The following is a 17,521-nucleotide window of genomic DNA, read 5'->3' as shown; positions in this document are numbered from 1 at the left end:
TCACCACAGATGTACTTGATTGCTATGCTTTATGGATAACTGTAGGAAAATCTTCTAAGGTCTTCTTTACACCTTAGTCCAATGTTTGATTACATCACTGTGCTGGTTCAAAATCATTGCATATTTATGTGGTCTTACTTTTTAAGGCTAGATATAAGAAATAATAATTTGTCTTCAGAATATTGTGACAACTCCGATAGAGGCACAATTGGGAAATATTTGCTTTACTAAACAGAGTCATTCAAGAGTTGGACATTTCAACTTTTCAAAATCAAAGGAATATACTGCCACTCACTGAGAACATGTATAAGAATGGTTTATTAGTTATAAAAGTAGGAGAAGGAGAGGTACAAAAAAGGCACAATTAAGACACTGTTTGTGCCACTAAAATTTCACAAGTTTGTTCCCTCGGTCTGGGGTATTGTTGACTTAAGGCAGTACATGACAAACCCTGGCGCTTATTTTCTGTTATTTCTGAATCCCAACTAAAATGGTTTAGTCTCTGAGACATATTATGGCAGCTTGGCAGCATGAGGCTGGCGGATTCCTCAAATTATCATTGATGAATGCAGACACTTCCCTGTGTTGATGGCAACATTTTGCAGCAGTTATTTTGCATTTTTCAGAACAGTTCTCCATGACAAAAAGCCTGAAATAAGAAACAAACATGTTTGTAATATGCATCAACACACTGCCAGGAAGCACATGCTCAATTGGTCTACTCTTTGTCTTTACTTGATCTCACCTTTGGCAAATTCTCCAGTGTGGTCTCACAAGAAGGAACACATCCTCTGTGGCCTGAAAGGGTTGGTGCTTGAAGAAACACCTGTGAGCAGAGGGTCCTGAAGGGCGTTCTGCATGCAGAACTGTTGTAGGTCTGCTGCAGCCTGCGATACCTGGAGCAAATGTTCAGGGTGAATGGTTGTAGATGTACGTATATTCAAATTCTAAAATCCTAATGGACACTGAAATTCATCGACAGAGGGTTTCATAATCTGTTGCTATAAGTAATGTTAAATATCGATCCAAAGAATGTTTCACTGTTCTTGCTCTCCCTTGAAAACTCAATTACACTTATCAATGTAGACAGTGTTGGGAAGGTTACTTTTTTTTACACTCCGATGGATTACTCAAAGTGAGTTAGGGATTTTGAATACTTTGGATTACATCAGCATTGGATTATATTTTATTAGTTGTGAGGTTATCTGAGCTTGTAAGACCTATAATGGCAACAACAACCCAAAACCTTTTGCTGTACAGTGAGTATTGTTGAAAGAAGCCTATATGAAACACTTAATGTCATTATGTCATAGACAAAGGCAGATGTTTTGTCTTTATATAAGCCCTATAGGCCTACAACAAAACAAAAGTTTTCTCATTTGAATAGAAGTGCAGAGGGAAAGAATTTACCCATTTAAGACACATGGGCTACATGGTGTGGTTAGAAATATAATAATAATTTGAGTTTGAAAAGTCGCCTACGTATTTAATGATTTAAACTGCAACCCCTTCAATGTATCAGTGCAACTGTATTCTGAATACCACCCATTTAAATTGTGACAAGTTACTCATTATTTTGTAGCCTATTTTGAATATGTTAACCGTAATACATTCAGTTACTTCCCAACACTGGGTGTAGGACACAGACACCGGTGTGAGATAGTAAACAAAAGGTAGCCTAGCCTAGCATACCAAGCAACGTAACCGTAAATATTCCAGTTTAAGACAGAACTACTGTATGTTCCAGTTTGAGACTAATTTTACATCTAGCTGTCAAACTACGTAAACCATCGGTGCCTTGACAAATATGTCAGATAGATAAATGTTTCAGAAATGGAGAACAGTGCTCTTTGCTTTTATGTTAGCTTGCTAGCTAGCACCATGGTATGGCAGTAACGTTACGTTACATTAGATAAATGGCCACAGACGCAACATAAATCATTGGCTTAACGCAGAGTAACGTTGAGTTACCTATTAAATACATATCATTGGTGATCTTTTCAGAAGCACTGCATTCTCATTTACTGGTTAACATGCTAATGCGGACCTGTGAGTTAGCTGGATGGCTATACACTTGTTTAGCATGAGTTTGATGGAACTCAACTATAAGTAGACTAACGTTTCTTAGAGTAACTATATGATACTATGGTTGTACCTCGGTTTTCAACTAAAACGAATTGGTCTACAGAGAACGAGAAGTTCCTATTGTCCAATCTTTAACATGAACTATCGCAACAACCCACGCCCTGTTTGGTCAAATGATTAGCATACATAACGTTCAATGACTAGCAGAAGAGCTAACTTCTCTAGCTCGCAGCTATAAGTTCATGATTCATCGAGGATGAGTAACATATGCATACCTTCACCCTGTGGATGCTCGCCTCAAATCTGAGTTGCTGAACAATCTTCTTCATCGCAATAAGGTTTGATGCTCCCGACATTTTTCACGAAACAGATACCGACCTCTTAAAACAACTGTGAACTGGCCTAGCGAGACCGCTGATACTAGGCGGATAGTTAATTTCCTGTTGCGGAAGCAAAGGGAGGAGCCTTTTTAGCTCAGGAACCCCACCCATAGACAGTGGGTGACCCCAACACACCCATACCCACCTATGTGCGCCTTGGACGCATCTTTCGAGCAGTTTAGCAGTTGTTTGGCAAGTAAACAATTAGCCTATTATCAATAGCCTATAGGCCAACCTGCATGGACCTATTGAGGAATATTAGCCTACACATAAAACGAGTATGTCTAAGTTAACAATTGGTTATGTCCAGGCTTCATAAATAGGCTAGGCAGTCTGTAACCAGTCTGTGAATACAACAGAGGACAGCGAAATGAAATAAGTTATAACCAAGTGAAAAAAGACTGGTCTAGCCCAGTCAAACGATGATCGTTGTTACTTGCCAATGATTGGCTGAGTGCTGTATCCAAAGCACATTTTAAAAGGCTATTGGTTGAAAAACAAAAACTGTTATGTCTACTGTCAGGTTTGAATAGTTTGCTCAGGTTTCACCAGACTGCAGTCATCAGCATCTACAGTAGGCCGCGTTTAGGAGCTTTATTAATCTTCTTAAATTTAAAAAATGTTCTACTATCCTACAGTTTTACATCACCGAACTGGGTGCTTTGCCACAATATGGTGAGTTATCTTGTTACAATTTTATTTTATTTTGTATCAAGTGTCACTGCATTTGATACAAAAAAGGCAGTCCTCTGTCCGCATGTCAGCTTGGAATGAGTTACTTGGCTGTACATACTTGAAACAAACTCTTTCTCTTTCTCTTACATTTTCTCTCTATAATTTGAAGGTTGGCAGCCACAAAGGGCAAATCAGTAGCTCGACGGGAATACCTTAAGGTCAATGTTCCACAAACATGGTAAAAAAAAACTCTTTAGTTTTTAACTATCTAGTCCTAGGGCTATTACAACTATGTCTGTAATGTGGCACTCTGATGTAGGCCTTCTCATCTAATATTATATGCTCTCTGTTATCATCAGTGATGATATTATGAAGTACCTATTGGTGCAAGTTCCACCTCCTCAGCCAGGATTGCCTCGTCCTCGTTTTTCCCTACTCCTATCCTCCCACCTGCAGTATGGAGTGGTGCTGGTTTATCACAGGCAATGTGCCATTCTTATAGGTAAAGAGTGTGTGTCACTGAAGGGGATCAATGCTTTTAATTTAGCAATATAACTGCACTGACACAAAGAGCTTGGGCAAAGACATTGCAGCTTGCTGTAGATTATTATATTTGTATCATTATTCTTACTATTTAACTTCAACTTGTTTTGCTTTTGAAATGGTCACAACTTAGAGGAGCTTCAGCAGACCATAGAGAAACTGTTGCGGCACCAGCAGCTCAAGATTGACTTGGAGGGAGACAGCAGGTTAGTTTCCATCAGTTGCAGAGTTTTGGAAAGAAAAATGGTGCATTCTTTTGAACATCAGCACCTTTTACAATCCCAGTAGAGCATTTGAGCATATGAGGACAAGTTGTAGCCCTATACAGTAGGTGCAGATTAAGGGCTGAAAGATGGAGATGAAGACTGAGTGTGGGAGTGGAGGTATAACCAGATGTTGGATATATCCCAGAGATTAAGCAACAGTGGACCATGTGGAGAAAGGAATGAAGTCCATATGATTTGGCTACTGTATAGGCACAGACCATTAAAAAAAAAAGATTAATCAGCCCTTCTTGTCCTTCTCTTTGATTTAGGATCAGTTATACACTGCCCAGTGCTGTTGATAAACAGATGGACCCACTCTTTGGAGTGGTTGATTATGATCTGCCTAGCCCAAGTTCATATTTGCAGGTAAACATGTAACCATTACTGTTCAAGTACAACCTTTTCGCTTAGAGAGATGGGCTATCTGATATTAAAATGTAACGACATGCAACTACAAATGATGCTTCAACAGATATATTACAATCCATTGCATAGTCCAGTTTACAACTCTTTCAACCTAATAAAACATTTACATTTAACGTTCAAAGAAGTGCACTAATAAACACTGATAAGAATTTTAAGAGCTCCAACAGAAGTATATGATGTTTGTCACTAGGGAGTCAGCTGCAAGTCAGATCCTAGGGTGAGGCTCTTTAAACTCCTGATTATATACAGTAAGATTCGAAGGAAGTACTATGTTTCTTGAAACCATTGATCAGAGGCAATGTATTCATTCAAACAGTATGGGAGTTAAAACCTACTTAGGTGTGGAGTTGGTACACACTGCATGTTAGTTGATTTGTAGCAAATGGAATGCTGTATCGTGGGTTACAAACCAACAATGGGTTGTCATCTTACACATATGTTATAAAATAACTACCGGTAAGTAGTTTCAACCTGTGATTCAGTTTTCCCTTCTGTTTGTCCCTTCAGATGTTCTCTGCAGAGTTTCCAGACACTGCTATGAGCATGCATATTGATGGTAGGTGTGAGAGGCATGTCCCCATGCTCTCCTGTTTACATGAACGCAAAAATTCCAATAATTTTGAAACATCATTAACGTCATCCTTTGTGAGGAATGTGAAGGAATCTGGTATTATTTGAGGCTATATGGCTGTGGAAATGGATATATACAGTATACCTCTGTATGTCCTCTCTGTGTTTTCCTCTTCACCAGGCTTCACTGCATCTCCAGAGTCAATCACTTTGAGAGAGCAAGAGCCATTAATGATCTCTCAAGATGAGGTGCTGTTTGTTATCATTTCATGTATGACTGTTTATAAGACAATATATGATACAGATGTGATGATAATGACTACTCATTAAATGCAACAAGGACAGTGCAGTATGGTTCTTGTTGGTGGTTTAGAAAAGATCTTTGATTTGAATTTGCTTAATCACAAGTGAATCATTTAATGAAAAACTGGGTATAGTGTCACACATATGTGCCTCCTTTGCCTGTATAGCTCACTTTGCCATCCTGAGCTCAGCATTCATGGGTTATTAACATCATGAGGGTATTTTTAATACACTAGAATAGAGAAAATCCAGATGACAATAAATAAAGTTAGTAAGCATTAAAGCGGTATTTTTAGTACGGAATTTAATCAAATAATTGATCATTCATGAAGAGCATATCTTCACCAACACAACTGGACAAAGTCTGCAAAACATGGAATTTCTCTCACTCCCATGTTCTCATCTGTCTGGTCATCTCTGGTTTTCTGTTCCCTTCTCAGTTTGCAGGAGTAGAGCTCCAGGTGGAGGGTTTGGTGGAAATGCTTCTGGAGCAGCCAGATAATTTTATTGAAGGTGAGTAAGTCAAGCTATCGTTGAACCTCAGCTCTACTTCTATGATACTGAGATTTGCTGCGGACCTGCCATAGAGTTCTTTTATGCCCATGGGGAAAATAATAATTTGGTCTCCATTGACTTTGTTTTGTGAGAAGGTGCTTCCATGGCATTTGTGACTTCTACTGTAACAAAGATAAAAAAAAATGCTTAGAAGCTGCTGTGTGACATTATGCTCTACCACCAAGTTAATGAAGCCAGTGAGGTTTTTTTTACAAGCAGTCAAACTAAAATGATGTGCCACCATAACCATTACATTTTCCCAAGGTGAAGCACTTGCCTAACATCATAGAACATGCCATGCTTGTGGTAAACATGAACATTATAGAAAGTTGAATGAAACCATTTCTTGCTTAAACTTAGGGCTGTTCTAGATCTTAAGTATCATAAATTGCAATAATTCATCTATATTTCAAAAATCTTCCGTGTCGCAATATTGACAGTAGTTGATTTTTTTTTTATTGTGCGCAGCATGGATGTTTTTCCATATGCAAAAAGGGTCCCTTGTGCAACACAACTGCTAAGATGTGTAAGAGTATGAAATGCGTAAGAAATATCATTTTATTGCCATTGTCAGATGTTTGCAAGTTTATGATAGCCACTTCCAATTTCAAAATTAACTTCATCCTTTGCCGTCGCTGAGAAGTGTCAGATGCCAGACTAGTATCTCAGTGAAATGAAAGTGAATGGAGATGCTAGGTGGGCAGGGCCAGATGTCTACAGATGCTCATATAGGACTGTTTACCTGTTTCTCTTATATTTGTCACACCTATTTGAAAAAAGTTTCCCACAGATCTTTGCCCCCCCCCCCCTCAAGTACTTTAAAGTGGCAAGAACATTTCAAGAGAGAGGCATAATATAATGCCTAATGTCCCTTTGAGACAGCAGTTGATTACATAAGCTCTGTGTCACAAGGAATGACTAGGGATCAGCAGCCGGAAACAGAAAGGTTATCACCACTGCAAGAGCAGGAGCAAGTGAGGCAGGCAGAGGCGGAGTGGGGGCTGGACACCGAGCAGGACAGGGAGCAGGAGAGGGTTGAGAGAGCCGCAGAGATGGACATGGCCGCCTCCACCTTGTCCACAGACCAGTGAGTTAGAGTGATAGAGCATCATTCAGAGTGATTCTCACCATTTGAGAGGCTACTGTCCTCCTGTCCACATGCTTGTTCAGGGTGTGAGAGGGAAAACCCTTCAGATGATTTTGTACATGGTTGCAACACGAGTCACTTTTAAGTAGCCTTTGTGCATGAAAGTGTGCCATGTAAGTAAAATGTACGACGTACTAGTGCAGTCTTAAACTGTTTATTTCTTTATATTTAGTTTCTTGTTAGTCATAAATCAACATTAGCCTTGACAGGACAATTAAGTAGGATTCTCCACGTTACTGATGATGGTAAACATGCTTAATGTGTACTCCAGTGTTGCCCTCACACCTTTTTTTTTAACAGACTCCAGGTTACTGCTAGTATCTCGAGCAAGGAGCCTACACTTTTGCCAGAGGACGGAGGGGTCATCACACCCATGGTGGAGGCGGATGAGATCTCAGAAGAAAGGACTCCCATGTCTGTGCCTCTGCCTTCTCCATCATCAGTAGGCTCAAGGCCAAGAGAGGAGAGAGTCAGGCAGAGAATTGAGAGCCCAAGCCTTGAGGTGTGTGTGTGTGTGTGTGTGTGTGTGTGTGTGTGTGTGTGTGTGTGTGTGTGTGTGTGTGTGTAATACTGCCTGTCTTGTCTTGTCTGTTTCTTCTACCTGTGGATGCTCTGACTCAGAGAGCATGTAGCAGTCTGTGGATTCTTGTAATCTAAAGTATCCCTCATTCTCAGTATATCTATAAATGGTATCCCTTCAGGTCCTAGAGTTGCCCCCTATTGTGAGACGGAGAAGACGTAGGCAGCTAATCTTTGCTGATGAGAGGACCCAGATCCCTGAAGATGAACAACGAGCACAAATTGACAATGTCCATGTCGAGACCAGACCTCTAGTAAGGAACCTCTGCTCTGTCTCTGCTGTGTAATGTCATGGTTTGCTATTACCCTAAATGCAAAGCGATATTTACGTTTTTTTATTGATGTGCAGGCATGAAAGAGCGCTTTTGAACAGCATATTGCTTTGAGCTATATAAAGCACTGTAAGAATTAACATGTGCGGCTTGTGTATATATCATGCTGAAATTATATCAGACATGAAATTGTATGAATTATTCTTTAAAGATATTACGACTTGTATGAGGTCCATTGCAACATAGCAGGATACACATGTGTACTAGATACAAGAGAATACATGAGTATACAGATCCATGTGGACAGGAACTAGACTGGGCCATCATGCAAGAAATTACTAAATGACTTGAACTGCATGGGATTTTAATCAAAGTCTTTTCACACAAGTCACACAAGCCATCTCAAGCAGTTATTTTGGGCTAACAAGATCTCAATTTTTTCCCCTAAATCGCTATAATAAGGCTAAAAAGACTGCTTGCTTACTGTGCATGCACCAACATTTGCTTAATTACAGGGCAGGACCTTGTTGTTTGGCCAACAATTGGCTATGACGGGGAATGGGGCGCGATATGACAACTGCCATCTTGACGTTACAAGCTGTCCCTGTACATTTCCATGGGGGATTCTTTAAGTGTCTTCTCCTCAAGAAAGTCTCTAATAGTCTGTGCTTATTAAAAACACTGAACTTTGTATGGCTGTGTTCTGTTGTGTCATAAGGCAGAGGTGCTTGTGGATGTGCAGACTCCGAGGACAGCGACTGCTGATGCACTTTTGAGCAATCCCTGTAACGGTGAGTAAATACCAGAAATACACTGCAGTGTAAATACAGTGAAGTAGGTAGGGCTGCACAGCAGTGGATTATTTATGAGTAGTTACGTTTATTTTCACACACAAAAAAAAAAATCGTCACATCTTGGTCATATGTATGTGCAGTATATGCACAAAACAAGCAGCTTAAAAACCCTACAACTATGCCTTTGCCATATGCATCTGTACTCAGAAAACAAACAATGTAACACTAATGACTTTCTTACGGCTATTAGTTGCAAAGTTGCTGTTGGGAAATGGTAACCAAACACAACTGTCCTAACTGTCAATCATTGCCACACATTCCATTCCTCCCTTTCACAGATCTGACCCCAGACATCCTGGAGATATGGAGACGTGGTGCAGCTCTTCGCTCCTCTCCTGCTGCCCGGGGAGAGGTGGAGACCTCAGAAGAGGAGCAGGAGGAGAGAGAGCTGGGCAGGACAGAGATGGAGGAGGGCAGAATAGAGGTGGAGCAAGTGTCTGATGCTCTGGAGATGGCGAGCGATAGAGAGCTGAGCTCTAAGGACATCAGCGCAGCCTCCCTGCCACATCCAGAGGTGATGGCACCAAATACAGTGGTTGATAGTTGATACAATGTAGATGTACTGTCACTGCTGTATCCCCAGGTTGTGATCAATGGGGCATCTATTGACTACCTCAGCGTTAATTGCTATCTCCACCGATGAGGTCTGAGTAATGTTTTCTTATTTTTAGATGAACCTCATTGTCTTATATTATATTATGTTATCACAGATGAGTGCGTTTGAAAAGCCTGTACACTGGCTTACACTCTGCTGACACAAAGACCTTGTGTTTAGGTATTTCATATATGGACAAATTGTGAAGTTTTCTATCCAGGTTCAGCAGTCTTTGACTTTTCCAAGTCTGTAATTTCTCAAATTATGTCTCCTAACTCCATGGCTTGTTTCTGAATAGACCCTCAGAGAATTGGAGCGCTCTTTGTCTCAGGAAGGCTCAGGTGGGATCCTTAAATCACTGCATACTGTAAATATTTCCATGGCTTTGTCTACTAAAAAGACAAGATGACCATGAACCATATAAATACTCAGCATGTGGGATAATGAAGACTAATCAGTGCTGTGTAATTGTGTATGTGGCTGCAACAGGTGTCCACTCTCTGGAGTTATCTGACAGAGACATGTCACAGCAGGAACCTGTCGAGCTGCCAAGGTGTGTGTGTGTGTGTGCGTGTGCGTGTGCGCGCGTGCTGACTTTTGTTTAGGTTTTGAAAAGACAATAGGAGCAGGAGAAAACAGTTCTTCACACAAACAGTGAAAACAGAAACCCATTATATTGAGTCCAAGTCACAGGCAGACTACTCTATCAAGATAAAAAAAAAAAAGAAAAGCTTTCACTGAATATGTTATTTATTAAACTGTTGATTATGTTGTTGTTGTACATATTGTATGTATATTCTCATACATTTGGTTTGTGTTTGGAGGTCTCCTGTTCAGCCTGTGTTTGGTCGTCTGGAAGACATTCCTGAAGAAATTCCCGAGCCTTTTGAAGCAGAGGTCAGACTGACAGAGGACGAGTTGAGGTAAGAGCCCCACGCAATTCTGTGGAACTGTGACTCTGTAAATGGTTCCCTGGGCCTTGTGCACATGCTCTCAACATTGTATCTCTTCCTCTTCAGAATGTTTTTCCAGCCTTTGGAGATGCAGGATGAGGTGACTTTTCAGTCGTTACTACCTCCATCACCAAGCCGTGAAACAGTTGCTGGTTCTTTCTGGTGTCTTTTAGGTGAGTGGACAGGATACACCGAAATATTATTTTGCGTTTTTTAGTGCAATACTGTTACTTCAAGCAGGTATGGCACATACATATATAGAAAGAACTTGACAGCACATTCATTTCTTAAAGCTGAAAACAAACAACTAGAAAAGCACTCAGAGAGCGCAGACCGCCGCCTCCATTGTTCTTCCTAGGTTGACATACATTTGCACCTAAACTATTCAGATCGCCACCACGTGGCCATACCATGCCATTACACCACTAAGCTAAATACATAAACTTCTCAGACGGAATTACGGATCATTCCCAAAATGTAATAATTTCGTCCTTGGGTCATGTCCGACCTTCCCTGAAAATTTCATCGAAATCCATTTATTACTTTTTGAGTTATCTTGCTAACAAACAGACAAACAGACAGACAGACAGGCAAACGCCGGCCCCTGATGAAAACATATACCTCCTTGGCGGAGGTAAATAAAAAATAAGAGATAATGTTTCTGTTGTAGTTTTATACATGTGTAGAAGAGAGGTATACATGAAAATATCATAAGAATCAACTTAATGACACTTGGTTAGAACAGTAGGCAGAGAGAAGAATTTCGAGTGCTAGTTCTGCTATATCTGAGTATGAACAAAATGGAATGTTAATCTTCATTTATTATTGAAATACATGTGTATATTTACAGAGAATGTCAATCGACAGAGAGTCATTGTGCACCAGGATGAGCCCTACGGTGACATCTTTGTTTCACGTGGACTTCTTTTTGATCAAATATGGTAACAGCTTTTCATATATTCAATGTATGTTATCAATTTTTACTGAAGCTGTTCTGGATCATATTGTATATCAATTCTGATCACGGTTGAGTTGTAATGGTAAACTTGCTGTCAGTCCTCTTCTGACTCGTGTTAATAGCTATTTATTAGTAAGTGCATTGTTGCCATTGTTTTTTCAGGACATGTCTATTTTCATATAGTTTTATAATATTTAATTGCATTGTATTAATATAACATAATTTTGTACCTTCATTAATTGCTATGCATTTTGATTCTTTGTAATAACTCACCTGTACAAAACTGCAGGTCTATTTAGCCTGTTACCCTGAAGTGAAGTTTTTATACATTTTTAGATTTAAAACTGTTATACATTGTTTTCTTTACTATTAAATGTATTACATTTTGCTTCTGGAAAGATCTTGGATTTTCAATAATAGTGCTTTACTTGGACTGTACTCCAGTAGACATTTGATGACACATTCAAACACAAATCCCAAATCCCAAAACATCAGAATTATTTTATTATAAACACAGATCTAAACTTGAGCTTTTATACAATATATTCACATATATATATGCAACATATTTTACATTTAACCACATTTTGGCACTTGTCACCTGCAACAAGGATACAACACTTGTGTACAGCACATCTTCAATATATTTGGGGTTGATCCTTTTTTTTTTTTTCATGAAACGGGAGTCAAGTATAAGCCTAAGGCAACATATTTCTGTGCATCCCAAAACAGGTGAACATTTTTACAAATACAGATAATTCCATAGTGTATCAACTATACCAAAATATGTTGCATTTTCTAGGCAACTTAATATATCAAAAAAAAAAAAAAAAAACAGCTACAAAACAGAACATAGCAGAACAACTCCATATACAGTACATTATAAATTAGAACCTTTTCCTTCATTTTTGCATTTTGTATGATCTACCTGCTCGTAACTACTGCCTGGAAAATGCCTTTAAGTCAACTCATGCCAATGCTCCTTACTCGATCAGTGAGGCAGCTAACATAATTTCAGACCCAAAAGTTTTGGTTAGTTTGTCACTGAGCCTTTTACTTATTTCAGCTGGAAGTTACTGTTCACATTAAATGAGACTTTCTGAGATGAGGTGAGATTTTCTGGTGTATTCCTTAAGCGATTCCTAAAATACTAAAGTGTTGCTAGATATCAAGAATCAATGCGGTGAATTGAATTGTTGCCACTGCAGAGGGGCCAGTCTAAGCACAGATGAAGGAAAGATTACAAGAAAAACAGCAGTACATGTATGCAACAGAAAATGTTGTACAAAACTGTGGCGCAACTGGCTACAGTGCCCATACCACATACAGAATTTCCCAATCCCACCCCATCCCTCTCTCCCACAACTGTCACTCTCTTCTCTTCTCTTATATCAGATTAAAGGCATACGAATCTGGGGGCATTCAACAATATGTTGACAGTGGCACTGATATATGTTATGGTAGCAAGCCTTCCCTGAAAACCTCATATAGGCAACTGACCTGAGAACACTTTGGCAATGGACCTGATCAACAGAACTGCAGCTTCTTTTTGACATTTTAAGGATATGCTAGCTGTTAACCAATTAAATACAACACCAGGCCTTTTAGGGCTGGAATTGGATAAGTCACCACAACACAATTGTAACTTTGTTCTTTTTCAAATTTAAACACACATGATTACCGATAAGGTGAAGAAACATACATTGGAGTACCAGTGTTTATGAACAGCTACATCAAACATCAATTACCAAAAATCCTAGTATATACTGCACCCTTGTACACATACCATAAATGTTCCTCTCTCTCTCAAGATAAAAAATCACATAATGACCAGCATTGTCTCTTACACCATTTGTTTTGCTCTCTCACTACATTTTCAGTCAAACAATTTATTATTCAAGCATTGTTTGTGTTATTTGGCAATATGGGCATCTAAACAGCCCAATCACGTAAGGTACCACAATAGGAAAGGCATGGACTAAATGCTTGATCCCTTGGATCATATACTCCTCAAAAATGAATCTCTGATTGTTTGTTATATTAGATTAAGGGTCCCAATTTAAATGACAGACTAAGTGTAAAGTTGTGTAAAGTTGTGTAAAGCGCAGACATAGATGGGTCAGTGCAATGTTGCCACATGCCACATAATAGCTTTAGTTCAAGCACAAGGCACTTTTGCTAGCTGTTGCTCGACTTTGCAAATTAGGGCTCTAAATAATGACTGTTGAAATGACAGTAGTGAGGGTGAAGTCTAGAAAATAAACTCTAAATTCTAAATTCTCCTTAATCAGAAGGCAAGACGAGCAGTCAGTGGCAGTGGTTTTCAGGCTCCTTTTACCCCTAACCTTGAGATATGCTGGCTAGTAGGTGTATCTTGAGAGAGGTGTATCTTCCAGCAGGTCATCCTGTGGGCATACATATAAAAAGGCTGAATTACAAGAGAACTTTAAGGTTTGTCAAAAAAAATTATGAAAATGTTACATATGTTTTATGTTGTTAAATTGTTATTCAAGTAACAATGAAGGAATTCCCCTTTTTGTCAAAGTCAAGTACTAAGGAGGCACCCAATTAATGTAAAACCGATGAAAAGGATCATGCTTCTACTATTTACTAGCCTGGGTGTTTCCATCCTGCCTTGCGCGGTGATAACTATTTACCATTATATTAAGGTAAAATAACTATATTGCATTGTGTCACAGTCTGGCTACAGTCTCTTTAAGAGAGTTATTGTATGCTTTCATAGCTGTTGGATCACCAAAGATTAGATTGGGTCTGTAAAATGAAGGCAGAAAAGGCAGAAGTCAGACGCAAGGGTCATCATCCTGAACTCACCATGGGGAGATCATGCAGGCGGTGGAACTCGGGGTGCTCATTACGCTGGCGGAATTTGAGGAAGAGCATGACAGAGGCTATTGCAGTGCAGACGATGAATACGGACACCAGTCCTGCAAGGATGGGGTCCAGCGGTGAGGCAGGATGGTGGCCCTCATGTGCTGCATCTTGATGAAGAGCAAAGGTGGAAAGACCGGCATATAAAACCATTCCGTGAAAAGACATTTTTACCTCAACAATGAATTGAAGTCCTAGACTTAAAGGGGAATTCTGGTGATTTTGCAGATAGATCTCAGTTTCATCAGACCATCGGTTGGGGGCAGGGGGGGCGGGTGTACTCGGTACTTGGTAGTCTCAAGACACAGAGATCTATGTGAAAAATTGCTGGAATTTTCCTTTAACTTAGTGTGGGCCAATCTGTTTTGAACACTACCACTACTTTGTTTAATCAACGCTCACTTTGAGCTGTTTTTATGTTTGACTTTAACAAACACTCACCCTCGTCACCAACATCCAACTGGGGAGGCTCTTGCTGTTTGGGGGGAGCCACCGAGAGATGGTCAGGTGTCTGGGGCGCCTCTGTCGTGAGGAGTTGGGTAGGAGAAGGGGTTGGTGGCAGGGAGGTAATTTCGACAGCTGTCCCTACAGGCACTGACTTGGTGGTTGGCTGACGGGTTGTCTGGCTAGACACAGGGATATGGGTAGATTGAGGTGTCGTCTGGATAGGTAGGATGGCAAGCGCTGAGGTGTCTGTGTTCAAGTGATTACTCTCAGTCTGATTAGGTGCTGCTGCAGGAATGGTGGTCAGCTCTGTGGGGGTGATGCCCCTCCCTGGGGGAACTGACGTGACAACAGCAGAGGATGCTGGGAGAGACAGGCGAAAAGACAGGAAAAGAGACACAGGTGGGAAACTTTCAGTAAGAATAACATGGTTAATGAACAGTAGGAATAGAAAGGAGGAAAATATCAGGTTAGAGAGAGAGGGGGCAGAAGGTAATTCAAGATGTGAACAAACAGTTAAATGCATACAGTACACTGTGTAAACAACAATATCCCTTTGAGAGGAAAAACAGGCACTGCCAACACAACATGACTCTGAGAGTATTAGTTCAGTGCTTAACTGCTTGACTTCTCATTGCTACAGGATTGTTTCCAAGTTCCAGCCTCATTTCCCGGTAGCCATCTGAAGTCATCCAATGAATTGATGGCTCCACTGCCCACCCAGTGAGAAATGAATAGTAGGAGAGTAGAGCCCCCGCTGAGCTAAATATAGACATAGGTATGCCAGTGGTATGATGACGTTATAACGCTGCTGTCGGTATTTACAAACACGCGCCACAGGTGCAGGAGCTACACAGCTACATAGAAATGTAGCAAAGTATCGGTTGGATAGTTCTGATCAAATTAATCATTTCACTATAATGGACATAAAATATATGATTTACTGTATATAACTAATTTGTGTGCTTCCTTCAGTATTACAGTACATTACTAACTTGTAGGGAGTAAATGCAAGTTATGTTCATCCATGTCACAGACTTAAACTAAATCAGAGAAGCCTTCCACACTTGCAGGCTGACATTACTTTCTCACGCTGTACCTGTGAAGGGAACTGGCTTAGGGCCGAGACTGGAGTCATTCTGTGGGAGGACTGAGAGGGTGTGGAGGGAGGCTGTTGTATGTAGAGTAGCTGCATCGGTCCTTCCTCCAGAGACACTGCTAAGTTCTGGTGACAAAGCAGTAGTGACGTGGGTTGCCTCTGACGGGGAGGGGAGAGTGGCAGCGTGATGAGAGGTTTGCTCTTGTGGTGGAGCACTCGAGGCTGCCTCTCCAGCAGTCACTCTGGGGCTGGAGAGGGAGGCGGTGATGGAGTGGGGTGCTCCTACGTCCGACTGGGCAGTTGGGGGCTCAGTGTGTGGTGGTTTTGTGGTGTGACCTATTAAGAGGAAACAAGACAACAGGGGAACTGAATAATGTAGCTCACACATAACTCATAACAGGCATTTAGCTCCATGGCTCTTTAAGGACTGATGGACTATCTCTATTACTGAATGAAATAGGCTAAATATATCACACAGCTTTATACGTGTTCACTGTCAGTGCAGAATATTTAGGTTTATTTAATCTAAGTCTTTCAGATAAATGGAACAATTTTAATGGAAAATCGTGCCATTTCTTCAAGCCTTGCCAACAAACGGCAAACAGAAAAATAAATCAAGATACAGACCGGAATATTCCAATGGCTGTAGCATTGGGGGCACTGCTTGTAGATCGACTAGCCTGATCTGATTCTGGACTAATGTATAATTCAGGGAAGCAAACCACAAAGGGCTTTACAGTGCAAGTGCAACTGACATTTAGGCATCTCTGAGGATTTATTAACAAGAACAGACCAAAACAACAGGGATGTTAAGAGTGTTAATTCCCGATGAGAGAAAAATTGGGCTTTGATGATGTCTATCTTTGATAATATGTTTATTTATCTTTCAGATCTCTGAAATTCAAATTAGGTCATATTCCAAATTCAATGACCTAATTAGATATAGGAACACTAATGGCTTGGTTGTTTTCCAGCATAAATTTGTTATTCAAATAACTAAAACAAAGACTTACTCTAATGCCTAGCTATACATTTAATGCTTAGCTTAAAAGAATGTTAAACCAGTACAGTTTGATTACTTTTAATGCATTAGGCTACTTTTAAAGATAACTGCTGTGCATTAATTTAGGGCCATCTAGGCTACGTTCATGCGCAATTTAAACCTGTTAAGACGTAATTAGCATTTCGTTAGGTACAAACATCAAGTACTCAGGATGACTAGTAACATGAAACAGCCAGAGTTAAATATATCTGTTAAACTATTGATACAGTGATCTGTGAACTATAGGTGTGCAGAATTAGCCATGCGTAATCAAACTTGACCGTTGCGTAAGCAACATAATTTGTGCGCCTTGGTCTCCACAATTAAAAGAGTTAACACAGAACCACCCACCCCACAGACAATGACCGGTCCACTTTCAAAAGGTAGATATAGGCTGTATATTCGTGTTTGCCACTCGATGCCACTTAACAGACTTAGATGTCCACAATATCACTGTATAGGCCTGTCATGTATGCGACGGAATAGCCTGCATCTTCTGAATATCTTACCTGACAATTTGCCTGGATTGGATAGAATCACCAGCGCACCCACAAAAATATAACTTGTAGTTTTCATGTTCATGGGTGTTTCTTTCCTGGCGGAGACAGTGTTTCATTTGTCGCCTTGCTCACTCTTCAGCTGAGAGGTTTTCTTTCCGTTACGTTAGTTGACTGGGAACATCATCTCTAAAAATACCCACGGGGTCTAGGGAAAGAAGGGGAGGGGTACAATTGTGTGCCCACACACGCAGTGCTGCCTAGGATCCTAAATCGAACAAAGAAAAAGAAAACGGACTCAACTAGCCTGAAGAACAAAACCTGAGATAAATCCCGATACGATCCATTCCTTTGTTCTTTTGCTCATACGGAAGCCTGAGAAACCGGGC

The 17,521-nt window shown here is 40.3% G+C and overlaps 3 protein-coding genes across 4 annotated transcripts; 1 reads left to right on the top strand and 2 right to left on the bottom strand.

Moving 5' to 3' along the window:
* Nucleotides 1–299: 299 nt before the first annotated feature.
* On the bottom strand, nt 300–2,549 carry gng5 (guanine nucleotide binding protein (G protein), gamma 5). Its single transcript, XM_062526944.1, has 3 exons — nt 2,361–2,549; nt 746–896; nt 300–649 (listed from the first exon to the last, which is right to left on the bottom strand). The coding sequence occupies exons 1-2, from the start codon at nt 2,439–2,441 to the stop codon at nt 771–773; spliced, it is 207 nt and encodes a 68-aa protein (XP_062382928.1). The 5' UTR covers nt 2,442–2,549; the 3' UTR covers nt 300–649; nt 746–770.
* Nucleotides 2,550–5,710: 3,161 nt separating this feature from the next.
* LOC134102136 (meiotic recombination protein REC8 homolog) lies at nt 5,711–11,462 on the top strand. Its single transcript, XM_062556142.1, has 10 exons — nt 5,711–5,761; nt 7,251–7,452; nt 7,652–7,783; nt 8,520–8,592; nt 8,934–9,169; nt 9,549–9,591; nt 9,740–9,803; nt 10,075–10,173; nt 10,270–10,376; nt 11,054–11,462. Exons 2-10 carry the CDS (start codon nt 7,324–7,326, stop codon nt 11,146–11,148), a joined length of 978 nt encoding a protein of 325 aa, XP_062412126.1. The 5' UTR covers nt 5,711–5,761; nt 7,251–7,323; the 3' UTR covers nt 11,149–11,462.
* Nucleotides 11,463–11,679: 217 nt separating this feature from the next.
* On the bottom strand, nt 11,680–17,488 carry si:ch73-344o19.1 (uncharacterized). 2 transcript variants are annotated; one of them, XM_062556123.1, is made up of 5 exons: nt 17,145–17,488; nt 15,594–15,929; nt 14,492–14,857; nt 13,994–14,160; nt 11,680–13,566 (listed from the first exon to the last, which is right to left on the bottom strand). In XM_062556123.1, exons 1-5 carry the CDS (start codon nt 17,215–17,217, stop codon nt 13,522–13,524), a joined length of 987 nt encoding a protein of 328 aa, XP_062412107.1. In that variant the 5' UTR covers nt 17,218–17,488; the 3' UTR covers nt 11,680–13,521. The 2 variants fall into 2 exon arrangements, with proteins under 2 accessions (XP_062412107.1, XP_062412115.1); XM_062556131.1 differs by having other exon boundaries at nt 13,994–14,154.
* Between the last annotated feature and the right edge of the window lie 33 nt (nt 17,489–17,521).

The sequence above is a fragment of the Sardina pilchardus genome, chromosome 2 (genome assembly GCF_963854185.1).
Source record: "Sardina pilchardus chromosome 2, fSarPil1.1, whole genome shotgun sequence".
In the NCBI taxonomy this organism is placed as follows: domain Eukaryota; kingdom Metazoa; phylum Chordata; class Actinopteri; order Clupeiformes; family Clupeidae; genus Sardina; species Sardina pilchardus.
The sequence above is the reverse complement of the archived record's forward strand: the minus strand, read 5'-3'. Positions and strand labels throughout refer to the sequence as shown.

What these genes read in the sequence shown, in the direction of transcription:
- gng5 (XM_062526944.1), bottom strand. Translation starts at nt 2,441, where the DNA reads ATGTCGGGAGCATCAAACCTTATTGCGATGAAGAAGATTGTTCAGCAA. An exon ending in CGAGCATCCACAGGGTGAAG is followed by an intron (nt 897 to 2,360) that starts GTATGCATATGT and finishes CATTTGCTCCAG; the next exon opens with GTATCGCAGGCTGCAGCAGA.
- si:ch73-344o19.1 (XM_062556123.1), bottom strand. Translation starts at nt 17,217, where the DNA reads ATGAACATGAAAACTACAAGTTATATTTTTGTGGGTGCGCTGGTGATT. An exon ending in TAAGCCAGTTCCCTTCACAG is followed by an intron (nt 14,858 to 15,593) that starts GTACAGCGTGAG and finishes TGTCTCTCCCAG; the next exon opens with CATCCTCTGCTGTTGTCACG. An exon ending in GCCTGCATGATCTCCCCATG is followed by an intron (nt 13,567 to 13,993) that starts GTGAGTTCAGGA and finishes GTATGCCCACAG; the next exon opens with GATGACCTGCTGGAAGATAC.
- LOC134102136 (XM_062556142.1), top strand. Translation starts at nt 7,324, where the DNA reads ATGGTGGAGGCGGATGAGATCTCAGAAGAAAGGACTCCCATGTCTGTG. An exon ending in TTTGAGCAATCCCTGTAACG is followed by an intron (nt 8,593 to 8,933) that starts GTGAGTAAATAC and finishes TCCCTTTCACAG; the next exon opens with ATCTGACCCCAGACATCCTG. An exon ending in TTTGTCTCAGGAAGGCTCAG is followed by an intron (nt 9,592 to 9,739) that starts GTGGGATCCTTA and finishes TGGCTGCAACAG; the next exon opens with GTGTCCACTCTCTGGAGTTA.